Genomic DNA, 16,010 nt, shown 5'->3' on the forward strand with positions numbered 1-16,010 from the left:
ATCTTTCAGGAGCATCACACTGGTGGCACACATAGCTTTGTCACAGCTGAAAAAACAAAAAAGGGTCGGGGCGACGTCAGAGCCGCCGAATCCCAGTGTTGATTCAGCAGAAGCAAATCAGAGTGTGTTTGTCACTCAGGGAGGAAGACTTCACAGGCAAGAGTCAAAGAGCAGGATTAAGTGTGAAAGACACACCAAAACCACTTGGAGAAAAATCTGAGGAGGAGACGAGTTGTGACACTCATAATGACAAGATGGAATAACTGGTGAGGAGGGGAAGTTCACCACAAACGGGGTATGAGAAGTGCAAGAGCGGTGAGCTGCTGAGCTGAGAAACTCACAGGCCTCGAGGTTTAGATGAAGTGGCAACATCTAATTAAGTGAGCTATCCCATCATCTTTAAATGCACAGTTGTGATTGTAGAGTAAACTAACAGAACAAGCGAGTGACAAATTTGTAGCCTCAGCAATGTCAGAAGTGCTTTCTCAGAAACATAAAATAATCGTGTGGTATTCTGGTAGTCATCCGAAATCCCAGTTCATATTCCATTTAACAGCCACTTTGGTAGGAAATTCTCTTTTTTTTTTTAAAGGCATATATACACTTGAGTTTATACAGTCACTTACTCAAAATAAGACTTCACTTATTCTTAAAAAGCAAGATAATAAAAAGTAGATTTAGTAGTTTAAGCATGTAAGTGGCATCACACAGTTGCCATATGGAGAGGACTGTTCCTAAATCAATAATTCAGTGACATACAACCTCAAATCTCAAAAGCCGCTCATTAAGTAAGCATCGCAGTTCATTCGGGGGCTTGGAAACAATAGTTTTGATTATAAAAAATAAAAAATCCCAACTCAAGGTCCACTTACTGGCTTTTTCCAGAGCTTTCAACACTTTCACACAAGCAGTCAAGACTTGTGAGGATCAGAAGTCCTAAAAGTGTGATGGATGAAATCATTACAGCGACTGAGCTCACATGTCAACAGAGCAAACTCCATCCACTGATGAAGACCACGTGATACAGATGAAAGCTCCGGAGAAAGCTGGGAAGTGGACTTAGGGTTAAAGTTGATTTGTCAAACCACTCAATATTTAGATAAGAAGTCCGCCTGTTACACATGAAGTTAGCTTAGCACAAAGACTGGAAACAGCTAGCCGAGCTCAGTCTAAAGAAAATCAGCCCACCCAAAATCTTTAGTTTAATCTGAACAAAAACTAACGTGTAAAAAAACAAAACAATATGGTTTTACGGGAGGTTATTTATCACACTACTTCTTAGCTTTCCCCCGTTAAGCTAAGCTAACAGTCTCCTGGTGGAAGCTTCATATTCAGCGCACAGACATCTTCTCATTTAACTCTCGAAAAGAAAGCTCATTTTCCAAAAATGTCCAGTTATTCCTATACTGATGGACTCATATCCATCTTACCATTTCATATCAAACTGTACGAACAGTTTAGAACAAACTACAGCATTAAAAGCAACAACACAGCTTTGGTGATAGGTCTAATAATTGTTCAAAGAATACACATTTATAAAGGAAACAGGAGTCAGTGACATCTGACTCTATACAGCCCGACTGCTTTCCACAGTCACCAGCGTGGTTGGTTGCCTTGCTCAGCTGCCAATCAATGCACATGGCAGGTTAAGGTTCACAGCCCACATTAGGACAGGGCCGCCCACTCTCTGCAGGGAGCGTTTCCTGTGGTCGTCTGCATGCTGCTGCCAGTGGAGGGTCAATCACCAAGAGGGCAAAGGTCAAAGAGGGTGGACGTATTAAGGAAATTAGTTTCTCCTGTTAAATTCCAAATATGCAAATATTTGCAAGTATCAGATATTTCTACCCTTTAGTAGGTTTGCTTTCTATGAGTGTGTGTATATAGAGATATAAGATGTATTACTATAACTTTATATCATTCCCCTTGAGAACTGTGCATTCATGAATGACTGGCATGTGGGAGTTAATGCTGAAGCCATAACAAGAGGGATACGTGAAGTGCTTGTGAAGAAATTCCTCACATTCAACCTCTAAACAGAAATACACAGCTAACCCACCGAGCACATCCTCTTTAGCTTTAGGGAAACTGGAAGGGGAACAAGTAAAAACTAAGCACTTTTACAATTAGCTGAATATTAGCGCACAGATTCACCATGTTTCAGTCTTTCACAAAACATTTTACTGCAAACTTCACAACTTTATTATATATCGTTTGTTTTCCTGCACAAAACACATCATAAGCTTTGACCAGTGGACACTTACAAAGTGTCCACAATTAACTTAAGGGGGGAAAAAAGTATAGAAAAGACATTTCTGCTATTTAGGGTCAATGCAATGATGCAAACACAACACTGACATCACGTTACAGAGCTCCTCTTAGCAAACAGTAGCTTAGCAACATTATCAGTCATGTTTCTGATAACCTGGTGAATGTATTCACTCTGCCTTTAGCTATGTCTATGCTAAATGTGGCCTCATTATCGTGTACATTGCTCTGTGATTGGATCACGTATAGTTCCCTAAAGACATTTTGTCCAGCAGTTTGTTCTTCGTGATCTAATGGATGTCCACAGACTGCGCAGGAGGCTGAATAGCATGAGCTGAGTGAAACAGTCTGTAGAAAATGTATATTTAAATATTGGTTTCATTTATAGAAAGATTTAACCTGCTGCTATAAGTCTCCACCAACCGGCAGCTGGATACTAACTTTGGTCATCTGCGGTTTGGTGCTTGTAGCGGTAGCGTACCAGAGCTTTAAAATAAGTTCCTGCTGCTGATAGAAAAGAAGCAGATGAGTTGAGAATGAACCAAAACAATGAGCTAAAAGGTGCTAAAACACTGCAGGGCTGAGGGGAGTCTTCTGATATCTCTCTGTGGGTTTGATGACGATATTGATGACATCATGTGCATCTCTGAACACATCTAACATTTTGTTCTCTCCTGTAAAATCCTTAAAAACGTCCAACAAGACACCACAGGGAAATATAGCCGTTGTCTTTGACGCATACGAAGCGCCTGCAGCTTCTCAACGGCAGATAGATGAAGAGCAAATACCTGAAACAGCAGGGAGGTATAGTCTTTACAAATCAGCAACATGTGGAACAAACAGCGTTTACACAGTCGCTTTAACTAAACCTCTGAAAGAGCTTAGACACAGATCCATTATAACGGCAGTATCAGTCAGTTAATGACGGAGTTTCTCCATTGGTTGCTGAAAAGGTAAAGAATGTAGTTGGTCACATAGTGAACTAGAAGGTCACTCGGAGAACGAAGACCTCCGCCAAGGCCAAATGTCCTGTCTGGGAATGTAAACAAAAGTTAAAAATAACGCGTGAATCCGCCCCATGATCCGGATCTGCTTTTAAACTCACTGGGTTTTAGTTGAAATGCATTCAAATCCACTCATCATACATTTAAATGTCTGTAAAACGTCTCTTCTTCTCCACAGAAGAGATTCCTGCTGCTGTAATTCACAGTAAACAAAGTGCTACATCCTTCATCATGACCATCTAAGCCCAGGGTCCCCAGGCTCCAGTGGTGCCAGGGTCACATTTGGGGTCATTGTCGGGGAAGTTTATCGGCAAAGCACTTGTCTGGTATTGGTGGAGTCTACTGAGGAGATACTCCACTACTGTGGGGAAGGTATCCGATACTTCATTCCTCTCCTCTGGATCTTTCTCTATATCAAACAGCATCACAGACTTCAGAGGATCCTCCGGGGAGGAGCGCCACTCGGAGTTATTGTGTCCGGGCCGCGGAAACCAAACGTCACAACCTGGAGGAAATAAGATGAAGGACATTAGTAACTAAGTACATACAACAGTTTGAGGCCCAAAGAGGTCAAATTATCCAATATATCACAACATTTTTATGCATATTTGGTATTAAAATCACCATTAATCATCTCACGACCCCTTAGATTCATCTTGTGACCCTCTGGAGGGGCCTGACCCCTATGTTGGGAACCACTGGTTTAAAAAGTACAGGGGATATTTTTTATAAAACATTTTACTTTGGATACTTTACATACATTTCGCTGATAATACCTTTGTATGTTTACATAATTACGATTTTGAATTTACTTTTTTACTCCCAAGTAAAGGATCTGGATACTTCTTCCACCACTTTTAGCAGAGATAAGAAGTAAATGTGCTTCTGGGGCTCAAGTGTTTTTGATTTTCCGCTTCCCACGTAGACTAAACATGTCATTAGGGGGGGGGACAGAAGATACTGACCTGGGTAGCCAGTCAGCAGCTTCCAGTTTGAGGATCGAATGGCCGCGTGAATGGACACATTGAAGCCAGAATTGGCCCAGGAGCCTCCGCTGACCGCCCGAGCCAAAGTTAACTGACGCTCGGTGCCAGGACCTGCAGGGAGTAGAGGACAGAGCTGATCATGGAGGTCATCCATCTCTAAAAATATGTAGAAACCGCTGATTAAGACGATATTAAACTACCACTGAATACAAAACGCCCTCTGTGGACGTCCATGTAAAGCACACGAGTAGGTAGACTGGCACCAAATGCCAGTGCATACCTGGGACTCAAGTGAAGGTGTCAAAATAAACATAGCGATAAGAAAGACCTCTTTTCGTGCTGTAAAACCAACAGTGAAACTTCAGGAATTGAGCGCTTCATAACAATACTTCCCTTTAAGAAAAGAAATTGTTGTACGGATGAAGTGGAACTCTTCTACGACTGGAGGAATTTGACAAATACGGTGGTAATGTGGTCGACTCAGCACAAGTTCTTTCATTTCTGCCAAGCACAATGAATAATTTGCCATAACTGCTGTTGGGCAGATTTTTTTAAAACAGTAAGCAAAGCGGGAACAACGGTCACAGTTACCAACTGGCATCATTTCACCAGTTTCCAAAAGCAAATAATTTCTCTTTGTTCAGAGGGCGTCCAGACATTTCTGCAGCCTCCTCCCACGAGCTATTTCTCCCAGAAGTGAGCACACCTTGAGGGTCTTCTCAGGTTCATGCTGCGTTTGACCCCGACAACATGGTCCTGATTAGTCATTTCAGGCGTCCAAACTCTGTCAAAAACAAGTATTTCCTCACATTCTTTTCATATAGACAAATCCACACCCACACAAAGCCAATGTTCCCATCGGAGCTCGTTTTTATTGAGTCGATTCAACCACAGCGACATGACTGGAGAATTAAAACATTTCCGATCTCAGCGTTTTTTTTGCAACCACATGATAAAAGCTTTGACATTGAAATCTTCAGTCGTCATTGTGCACAATTACATGTGGGTCTCTTAATTGCTCTCACATGCATTACGCTGGATTGCTCAACACAGAGCGATCCCTGAACTAAACCAGATCGGTGTAAACAACCAGACTTGCGGAGCGCTCGTGTCCTTTGGATAAGACGTTGACATCGTGCCAGATTCAGGTGTTAACACCGTTATGTAAGCAGGTAGATTAGGTTGCTTCTTTAACATTCATTCTTTGCATGAGCGGCTCTAAACAGGGCCTTGCTCATCTAGATCCACAGCAGGAGAATCCACAAATGGGCTCAAGAAAAAGGAAGGAAAGGCAGGGGGGTGGGGGAGAGACCCTGAGAGAACAGAGCAGACTGCAGGGGACATTTGGGGGTGATTTAAGGCTTGGGCCAAGTCCAAGGTTTCTCCGCGAGAAGTTCAGGGACCCCTTTGTGACCCATTTAGCCGGGATCCCTCTTCTCACACAGAGTGAGAGCAAAGAAGGGGGATTTTGAAAAGGAACTTGAAAGGAGAAAGTATGTAAAGACAAAGCTCTTTCATGAGCTAAATAGAGAAACCAAAAGAAGAAGCATGAAGGGAGAAAAAGGGGAAGAGCAGCAGAGTCTCAATGAGAAGCTGGGTTAATAGGAAAAGAGGAATCTCAGGCTGGAATGCATCAGGAGGAGCTGCTCGTCACTGCGGTGGCTGACAATAAAGACTCAAACATAAAACATGGACGCTTGTAAAGCAGCATTGTTGTTCTTAACTGGGTTCTCTTATCATCAAGATGATTTAGATGCTAATGACCAACTGTAAACCTTCACGATGATTTGAGCTCGGCTGGCTTATGGCTGTACAAACAACCTGTGTCTCAATAAACCGTTGATAGGACTATAAATAAACTAGTTAAACAGGCTATATGGGGCTTTTCACAGGAGTTATTGGTTACTTTTTTTAGATGGGATGTCAAAAGGTGTCGTCTGTAGTAAAAAAAAGCCCACAGAGAATTATCTCAGCTTTCAGGAGCGTTTTAGCACCTTTCATCACTGTTTTCTTTTTTTTTTTAGCCATTAACTTTAATGTTTTGGTCTCACTGCTCACGTCATCAACCTCTAAACAACCCGACTGAACGCCACCAAGCGGCAAACAAAGTTAGCGACTCGCTTTAGAACATAAAAAGGAACATTAAGCAGCTAAAGAGCCAGATATGTTTCTTTAAAACTTGGTAAACACCAAATCAGAGCTTCAAAAGTGGCCAACTGGATGTGGAATTAGGCAACGGTTTGTTTTTCTAAAGAGATAATATGTCAGTGTTGTGTTTACAGCTTGTTCCACTGCACTCAAATGACCAAAATAAAATCAATTAATGTTGGTTTGAACCTTTGAATTGACCCTTCTGGTGTAAGACAAGCTTGTCTTATTACCTTCACCATAGAGGTTATGTTTTCGGAGCGACGTGTTTGTTTGTCAGCAAGATTTCGTCACAATTTTCCTGAAACTTAGAGGAAGTGTGAAGCATGAGTCAAGGAAGAACATTATACATTTTGGAGCGGATAGATGCATTATGTTTCACTTCCGTTAACATTGTGAGAGACGGCGTTAGTGCTGCATTCATGTGGTGTCCGAATAATCGGAAAAATTGATTCCCGCTGGGAAAATTCACTTGAACGCGCAATCAAGTTGGAATAACAACTCGGAAACAGACATGGACATGTAATATCATCAGCAACCAGTACATGTAGAACATGATCCCTCACTGGCTTCCCACCACGGTTTCCAGGTGGCTTCAACTATACATTTATATACATACTATACTATAAAATTATACTACAGTGCCACACACGGCATTGATCAGTAATATGCAGTCTTCTAGAACACCTAACACATGCCAGAAGAGAAGAGAACTACTGTACTGTCAGGAGATGAATGAAATGGTATTCATCTATTCTCATGACGACCCATTATGTGCCCATTATAGCACATCTGTGAAACATTTCAGGACAGAAATGTACTCCTCCTATACCTCTTCTATTTTCAATGTGTAACTTAAAAAGGTGCAGCTTTCTTTCTCCACAAAGTCAGAAATAGTGTCCTCAGACCAGAACCAGGACCACCTAATATCAAGTGGTTAAGACAAGAATGAGAGCGCTCCACTGAGTCTGACAGCCACACAAAAAAAGGCAGTCACATGACCCACTTCCTGGAAACCTCCCTACAATCACAGAGTTTAAACTGGAAACACACACACACACACACACACACACACACACAATTGAAATTACAGTTTCAACAGTGACTGATTGCAATTTCAACCTTATGTAACTGGCATTCCTCAGATGAAAACAGCAAAACAAATAGCATTTTACGAGGTACAGTAATCATAAAGACAAAACTAAAATGTGAAGAAAAAAAAACTTTATTAAAAAAAAAAAAAAAGATTTGCACACACGTTTCATATTTCTTAAAAAAAGAAAGGTTGCTTATGATCATACCAATGAAAACGCACTTTCACAGGCTAGAAATAACGCGTGTATACATTTCATTAAGCAACCAATATCCAGGGACATCCACTGATAATAATCCAGACACCATGTGAGACTCACCTCCAGCCAGATTCCTCATCAACTCTTAATCCAGTCAAACAAATTTCAAACACTCATAATAAACACAAGTTTGACTTCTAATGTGAGTTTAGGCGAATGTTAAGCGATGCTATGCTATTCTTAGGCCCCGGTCTGCTTTTACTTGACTTAATTGGATTTGCGATGTCTGGTGTGTTTGTGAACAGCGGCTCAAACAATAAGCCTCTTGATACTTGTTGGGAAGAGAAGAGAAAACAGTAGAAGTACAACATTAGAACTAAAAGGAACACACATCGTAGACATCGTGAACACAGAGAGGAGAGGCGACACGAGGAGAGGCGACACGAGGAGAGGCGACACGAGGAGAGGCGACACGAGGAGAGGCGACACGAGGAGAGGTGACACGAGGCTCACCTGAACAAACTCGTTGTCACTGCATGATGAATAATGCTTCAAAAATGTGCCACAGTCCAAAGACATGCAGGTTAGGGTTAGTAACAAGTAACTAAATTGCCTGTAGGAGTGAATGGTTGTCGGCCCTGTGATAGACGTGTGTCTGGTGTGAGCTGGGAAAAGCTTATTTTTATAGATTGTCGAGTCTAAAAACACCTGGTGAGAGGTCAGCGGATGATTAAAACGGATGTTAAATAAAACAAGACTAAAAAGTCTCACATGAACAGCTCTACAAGAAGACTAAGTCCAACAGCGCAGCGCTGGAGATCAAATACTTCGATGGACTTAAAGGGGAAGCACGTAATAAGGGGCGAGGTACAGCACACGGCGTAAGATTGGTCTCGATGGAGCCAGATCGTTGAAGCCTTGTATCACAGCAGGGACGAAGAGAATTAAAGCAAGGGGCGTTAAGCACGGCGCCCTTGGCTCAAACAACGGCGTCTTTGCACTCGGCCTTCACTACACACCTGTACAGTTTTGTGAGTGTGTCTTGTCCACGGACATATAAACACCTGGGTTTGACCTTCTCTCTCAGCTCTCTTTCTTCAGGTGTGTTCCAGGCGAGACTGCTTGAAAATGTGCGCCATTATTTTCATATTTAATCCAAAAGGTGTCGAGATATTTCAGTCTGGACCAGACCGAGCAACCGTGACCTGTGATGTGAGGTCACATGATCCAACATTCTTTATTATTTCATGTTCTTTAAACAAGAGATGATTTTCTTCATTTCCATTTCTCAATAAAAGCACATCTTGCTGCACTTATATGCACTATGCACTATATGCAAACTAAGTTTCCAGATTTACATAAAGCAGAGAAATGATCTCAGCCTGTTGGCAGGTTTCGCTGCAGGGAATATTTTTTGGTTGGATCTCTCCAGCTCGTGTCAGCCAATGTTTGCATTTCACAAGATCGTATTTCAAAATTAATGTCAAAACTCTCTCTTTACCAGGTCTGAATGAGAGCATACGTACACATTCATACACTTATACAGCACGGGGAAGTTAGGAAACTCAACCTCAACGTTGTCCAAATCCACAAATGAAACCCTTCTGGAAGTATTACGTGTTATATGTTCTGATGAATATAAATCACCGTGCGGAGAGAGACTGGGAAAAGCCCTGTTTGTGAAGAGTGAAACGGGAACTTACATGGAGCGATGTCATTATACAGAGGGTCGATGTTGTGCAGCAGCTCCAGTCTGGGTGAGGCAAACCCTTTGCTGCAAGATAATAAAACAAAGCAGTGCAACTCTTAAACATATGGATACACAACCAACACACACAAAACCGTGTCTGACTCATGCTCTGTAAAATCCACTGGGATGTGTACTTTAAATCTAAACCAGCTGGCCGTTGTTCACCAGGCAGTCATACGCTCTGACCGCACTCCACCACAGAGCAAACACACTGCTCTCACTGACCACAGTGTCTGATAACACAACTAAAATAACTCTCTCCTGCCTGCCTACTGTTCTGGGCCTTAATTTGTTTTTGTTTTTCTTTACACCGGCCGAGCCGTTGGGCTGCTGTTTTCCGCAACAGTCAAGGCAATTAAAAACTAAATGAAACTGTAAAGCAGCGAAAACAAACTGCAGTTTGTGCCCTGCGTTGTTTTGCAGCTCGCACGGCAACCGGCAGCAGCCAGTGGTCAGCTGACGTGCGTCAGCCAATCGAGTGAAGTGGAGGCTGTGAGTAGTAGTTTGCGGTCCAGGCTAAGCCTCGATTTTCTGCTGGGGCTCTGCTGCAGCCCTTAATTTCACCTCATTTCACTGTGTCCACATTTAGTTTACAAATATAATGTGTCAGTCAAGTAGCAGTCAGCGAGAGCCCGTGATGACCTGAACACAAACGAACATGGAAAGGGCCTCTGTGGTCTGTCACGTTGCATAATGACTTATTAAATCACTTTCTTCACAGTGTTCTCCGACACGTAATTAAATACATTACGTATGAAAGAATTACAACATCTCAGGTATGTTGCCACATAAAAGGATTTGCAGCTAAACTAATTATCTTATCCAATAGCAGGCTTTCATAGTTCTTGGAGGCAGAGGAGGAGATGGAGAGAGGATAAGGGGAAGAGAAGGACTACAGATTTGTGTGAGAATGACTGATGGAATTTCCTTCTCTTTGAGCTCCCACTGCCACAGTAACAAAGGGCTTATTGAAGGAGCAGGGGCTCCTACAAGAAAAAGACGCTCGGTCAGGAAGACAGGCAGACGGAGTCGGAGCGAGAGCACATGGGGGGGGGGGGGAGCAAAGAGAGGGCAGCCTGTCAGAGTTAGGAGCTGGTATCACTCACCCTGTGAACTCTGACCTACCTGCCAAGAAACAATCTCAGCAGAAGAATCCAAATGTCAGATGTGTGAATGATATTTACAGTAGAGCAGCTCACCTGATTGTGTTCCACACGTTGAATCCGTCCAGTGGCTTTGTGCCGTTGGTGCTCCCTCCTGCCAGACCAACAAGTGTTGGCAGCCAGTCGGAGATGTGGATGAGTTCGTGGCTGACGGTCCCGGGTTGCTTCAGTAGCGGGCTGGCGATGAATCCGACTCCCCGGATCCCTCCTTCCCACAACGACCACTTCCTCCCTCGCAGGGGCCAGTTGCTGCCACCGCTCAGCGTCTGACCTCCGTTATCTGGAGACACAATGTCACGACACAAGAAGAAAAAGACAAAAGATGGGTCAGGGATTTATCAGGGAAAATATTAAAAACAAAGATCTGTTGTTCAGCACCAAACACAAAGTACAGCTGAGGCTGATGACATTAGTTCTGCATGTAGTAAAGCTGCGTTCCAAATCACACACATACTCTCAAACAGCTGCCTTTACAAAGGGCATACTGCATGCAACAGGGACATACTACTTCATCCTAACATGGCGCCTTGAACCGTGACCCTCTTATTCATACAGTATATCTGCTGTGCAAAGTATTGTGGGTCAGAATAGCCAGAAGCGCATGCTGGCTTATATACTGCATAATGGGAGCGGATGCAGTAGGACATCCTGTTTGTTTTTTTGAGGACAGCTCATCCTCAGGAGAACATGAATGTGTGTATTGAATTGCATAACAATCCATCCAGGAGTTGTTGAGACATTCTACTCAAAGCCCACACATATGAACCTCATCGTGGAGAGAGGAAAAGTCAGGCGATCATCAAATTCAGTAGGATTCATCCACCTGGGAACATGAATGTCATTGTAATCCATCCAATAACTGTTGAGACAGTCTGGATCAACATTACCACCCATAGAGCATTAAAACAATACAACAATGTTCATCCAATTGTCTCCCCTAACAAATAATCCTGCATAATATCCAATCATTACACAAGTATACACACAAGTACACACACAAGTACACACACACACACACAAGTACACACACACACACACACACACACACACACACACACTGTCCACACATCATCCCAATAATCCCGTCCAGTACAAACACACTTGACCAATCACTTCCAGGCAGGGCTCCCTGTGTCATGCGAGTCCAGGAAGTAGTCTGTGCCGATTCCCCAACTGTTCTGGAAAAGTCTGTCTGCTCCTTAATGCCTTTTCAAGCTGCTTTGGCTCTCCACAGGCCCGATTCCCAGCTTCCTTTTCACCTAAAGCTCTCCCACTTAAAGTGCTTACAGTAAAGACCCGGTCAAGGTAGAAACTTTCACCAAAAAGGAATTTCAAGGTTAGGGCTATGACAAAAAAAGGTCATTGTAGATATGACTAATAAGGCCATTGATCGGGCTATTTTCGGTCAAAGGATGTTTATGCGTTTTTAAACTACATCCTGGTCGGGTATTACATGAGCAGAGCAACACATTGCAGAAGAAGAAAGCAGGAAGTATTTGGAGTTTTTCCCCCGGCAGTGTCTGCCCGGCATATGGCTGAATCCTTCCAGTCAGAGCCAAACCAAGTGGAAGAAGAAGAACAATGAAACAGGCCACCTACCGCAGGCATGAAAAAGAAACTTGCACTTTACTTTCACAGCATTGTTCCAGTCTTCTAATTACCCTTTTAAAAAAAACAACTAAAAATAACCCTCAAAGGAGTTACCTACTTCAGATGCAATTCATTACAAGTTGCACATGTGGAAACCTGAGAGGGGGCACATGTTTAGATGATGCCGCACGCCCTCCTCTTTGCCATATTATGTTCTTCATCAAAAGGTCTATATGATAGTGACGCTTTCAGTGCTGTGTATGAAGAGATGTGTTGAGAAGTGTTCTCTCAGTGAGATTTCTGTCTGTAAATCTCAACATCCAGCCTGACAGTCAACCCTGCTACAATAAATACAACAAGACACTGCTCCCTAGTGGACATCCAGAGTATTACAAGAGCTATTTTCAGTGTAACCAGCCCTGGGAAATGCTGCAAACTTGATTTGTTGGATTTGTTTCATGTGACCATGATGTTTAATAAAACGTGTTATCCAACCCTTTGGTGCTTTAACTCAATAATCTCACCTGAACTCCTCTCAACCCTGGAAAACTGAATAAAAGCTGTGGAACATATTTTAGCATTCTCTGAGGTGTTGTTCTTTCAACTTGTTCTTTCATTGTAGGTTTCCATTGAAATGATCCGATGAAGTAAGATGATCCGGCGCTTCAGTACAGCTCTGTGCAGCATTTTCATTATCCAGTGTTTTAGTACAAACACATACCTGTTGAGAACACCAGGATCGTGTTGTCCCAAAGTCCTCCCTGCTGCAAAGCTAGAGTGATGTTGCCCACTGCCTCGTCCATGGCCGACACCATGCCGGCATACAGCCTGCGATGGGGGTCTTTGATGAAACTGTAGGGGGCCACGTAGCGCTCGGGCACCTGCAGGGGTGAATGGACTGCTTGCAACGCCACGTAGAGGAAGAGAGGCTGAAAGATAAAGAGAACAGCATGTGAAGACTCTCCTCTGTGACTGTTGTAAACAGCAGTAGATGAAATATTATCTTTTTTTAAGATGATATGACGACACTTGTCAGCAAACAGTTGCTTATTTACACTTCCAGCAGTTATGTAATACATCACTATTCATTTAGAGTCGTTTTTCTGACCATCTGATGAATGTAAGTCTCATATTCGCTCTCTTTTAACTTGTCTCTACCAACTCCTGAGGGAGATATCTGTCTCTTTAGCTGCTAACTGCTCCACTAGGTTCACCAGCTAGACTCTAACTGTGTCTGTCTGCTGTTAGGTGATGAGCAGGTCGTGCACCGTGGGTGTTTTTTATAGCTTTTTCTTCCTGAAAACAGCTGCTGTGAGTCACCTTGTTAGAGTTGTGTTGTTTAATGATGCTGGTGGCCCTCTGGCTGAGCAGCTCGGTGGAATAGACCCCTTTGTATCCGGTGGCGACCTCTTCTCCATCCCGGAGGTCCAACGCACAGCGTGTCAGGTTCAGAGCAGGGATGGGAGTACAGCGGACATGAGTGAAGTAATCCTCGCTGCCCGTCAGGTAGCCTGCAGCACACATTAATTCAAGTATAAATGTGTAATACTGGGAATAAAACTACATCAAAGGCTTTGTTTTGAATGAAATATACCAAAGTACGAGTCAAAGCCCCGGCGTGTGGGCAGGCAGTCCTTCTTGTACATTCCCAGGTGCCACTTGCCCACCATGTGTGTGGCGTAGCCCGCCTCCTTCATCAGCTGAGGCAGCAGTTTCTCATCCAGAGGCACACAGTAGGGCTGACAGGGCCAGATGATCTGGTGCTGCATGCCTGTGTGGATCTGAGGAGGTTAAAAAAACAAAGACATATTGTTAAGGAAATCAATGAGCCTTGTGTTTAAAATGGCACAAAGCAAGATGTAAGAATAGCAAAAAGCAGAAGCAACAGTCTAAAGACAGTGATGCAAACTGAAGTTTCAAAATAACGGCTTTGTCCTCTTGTTCTACTTTCCACCAGCGTCCAAATTAGATTTTGTTTCCCTTGGAAAGTTCTTATAAACACGGAAAAGTGTACAAACCCAAAGTCATGATCATGATGCAGAGGAAGTCCTTTAGTACGAAGCTTCACAATTAAGTAAATGTAATTCCAAAGCACAAATGAAAATCCAGCATTTACCCAGTGGTGGAATGCAAGTAAGTACTTTACTTAAAGGCACAGACTCAAAGTACTTACACTTTTTGAGTTTTACTCCACCACATGTCAGAGGCAAATGTTGTACTCTTTACCCAACGTGTTCAGTGAAATCCACTTATCTCCAGATATGTCCATTTTGAATGTTTGTGATAATCAAGGATGTAGTGTTCCTTTATGTGTTGAGAACATTATCCTACTTCTTAAGTGTGGTTCTCACAGGACAGCAAAGCTACAAACATGATGATTTTATAGAATATGATGCATTTCTGTAGATTAAACTACCCAACAGAATATAAAGGAGTTAAAATGAGCACACCCTTAAACATCTACAGCTGTAAAATGCAACATGCACATTAATGCAGCAGTAATAACAATACAAACACATACCGTATATAATAATAAAACATTGACAGGGAACATTTTACTGCACGAGTAATTTCACTTCCTACTTTAAGTCAATTATGCTGATACATACCTTTACTGAACTAAGGTTTTGAATGCAACACAACCTTAGTATCTGAATACAAGCCTTACAGCAGGCATGAAGCATGCAGCAGGACGTGGATCTCACCTGGTATCTCCCGGTCATGAGCAGGTTTCTGGAGGGGGTGCACAGAGGCTGAACATAGTAGTTCTCCAGGCGGACTCCTGCTGCTGACATCTTGTCCAGGTTCGGTGTGCTTATCTCTGAGCTGTGGTAGCCGACATCATACCAACCAAAGTCATCTGCCAGGATGAAGACGATGTGGGGCTGCTGAGCCGCTAAACCCACAGGAAAGCTTACGAAAAACACAGCTATGATAAAATAATGCTCCATCGTTAGTTTCATAGTTATGAACTCAGCAGAGCGTCATTAGTGGAAATAGTTTGTCACAAAGTAAACAAAGACGTCCGTTAGGCTGTATTAAACGGTAAAATAAATATAAACATGGCGGATATGAGGTTTAGCTAACTGCTTGTCATAACTTCATGTCTTCATTGTAATAATATAACAATGTAATCACTAAGAGTTACAACCGCGTCTGCCTGTCACTTCCGTGTTCTTTAGATTGAAAACGCTGCCTCGACTGTAGCAGCCAATCAGACGAGTGGAAAAACAGCCAATCAGATGGCTGGAAAAACAAGCCTAAAGAATATACGACAAATAAACCTGCTGTGTTTGTGTGCGTGTGTGTGTGTGTGTGTGTGTGTGTGTGTGTGTGTGTGTGTGTGTGTGTGTGTGTGTGTGTGTGCGTGTGTGTGTATTGACAAGAACAAGGAAACGGGATCATATTACTCCTGTATTAGCTGCTCTGCACTGGCTCCCGGTAAAATACAGAATAGAATTCAAAATCCTTCTCCTGACTTACAAATCAATTAATGGTCAGGCTCCAGCATATCTTAAAGATCTCATAGTACCTTATAAACCAACTAGAGCATTACGCTCCCAGACTGCAGGGTTACTTGTGGTTCCTAGAGTCTCTAAGAGTACAATGGGAGCCAGAGCCTTCAGCTATCAAGCTCCTCTCCAGTGGAACCAGCTTCCAGTTTGTGTTCGGGAGGCAGACACCCTCTCCACATTTAAGAGTAGGCTAAAGACTTTCCTTTTTGATAAAGCTTATAGTTAGGGCTGGCTCAGGTTTGCCCTGGATCAGCCCCTAGTTATGCTGCTATAGGATTAGACTTGCCGGGGGACACC

At 42.9% G+C, this 16,010-nt stretch overlaps 1 protein-coding gene across 1 annotated transcript; it reads right to left on the reverse strand.

Moving 5' to 3' along the window:
• Nucleotides 1-1,884: 1,884 nt before the first annotated feature.
• Nucleotides 1,885-15,393, reverse strand: arsb (arylsulfatase B). Its single transcript, XM_029444030.1, has 8 exons — nt 14,904-15,393; nt 13,793-13,979; nt 13,519-13,709; nt 12,920-13,127; nt 10,645-10,888; nt 9,399-9,469; nt 4,235-4,366; nt 1,885-3,774 (listed from the first exon to the last, which is right to left on the reverse strand). Exons 1-8 carry the CDS (start codon nt 15,159-15,161, stop codon nt 3,509-3,511), a joined length of 1,557 nt encoding a protein of 518 aa, XP_029299890.1. The 5' UTR covers nt 15,162-15,393; the 3' UTR covers nt 1,885-3,508.
• Nucleotides 15,394-16,010: the final 617 nt, after the last annotated feature.

The sequence above is a fragment of the Cottoperca gobio genome, chromosome 12 (assembly GCF_900634415.1).
Source record: "Cottoperca gobio chromosome 12, fCotGob3.1, whole genome shotgun sequence".
NCBI lineage: Eukaryota > Metazoa > Chordata > Actinopteri > Perciformes > Bovichtidae > Cottoperca > Cottoperca gobio.

What these genes read in the sequence shown, in the direction of transcription:
- arsb (XM_029444030.1), bottom strand. Translation starts at nt 15,161, where the DNA reads ATGAAACTAACGATGGAGCATTATTTTATCATAGCTGTGTTTTTCGTA. An exon ending in TCATGACCGGGAGATACCAG is followed by an intron (nt 13,980 to 14,903) that starts GTGAGATCCACG and finishes TAACCTCCTCAG; the next exon opens with ATCCACACAGGCATGCAGCA. An exon ending in GATCCTGGTGTTCTCAACAG is followed by an intron (nt 10,889 to 12,919) that starts GTATGTGTTTGT and finishes TTGTGTCTCCAG; the next exon opens with ATAACGGAGGTCAGACGCTG.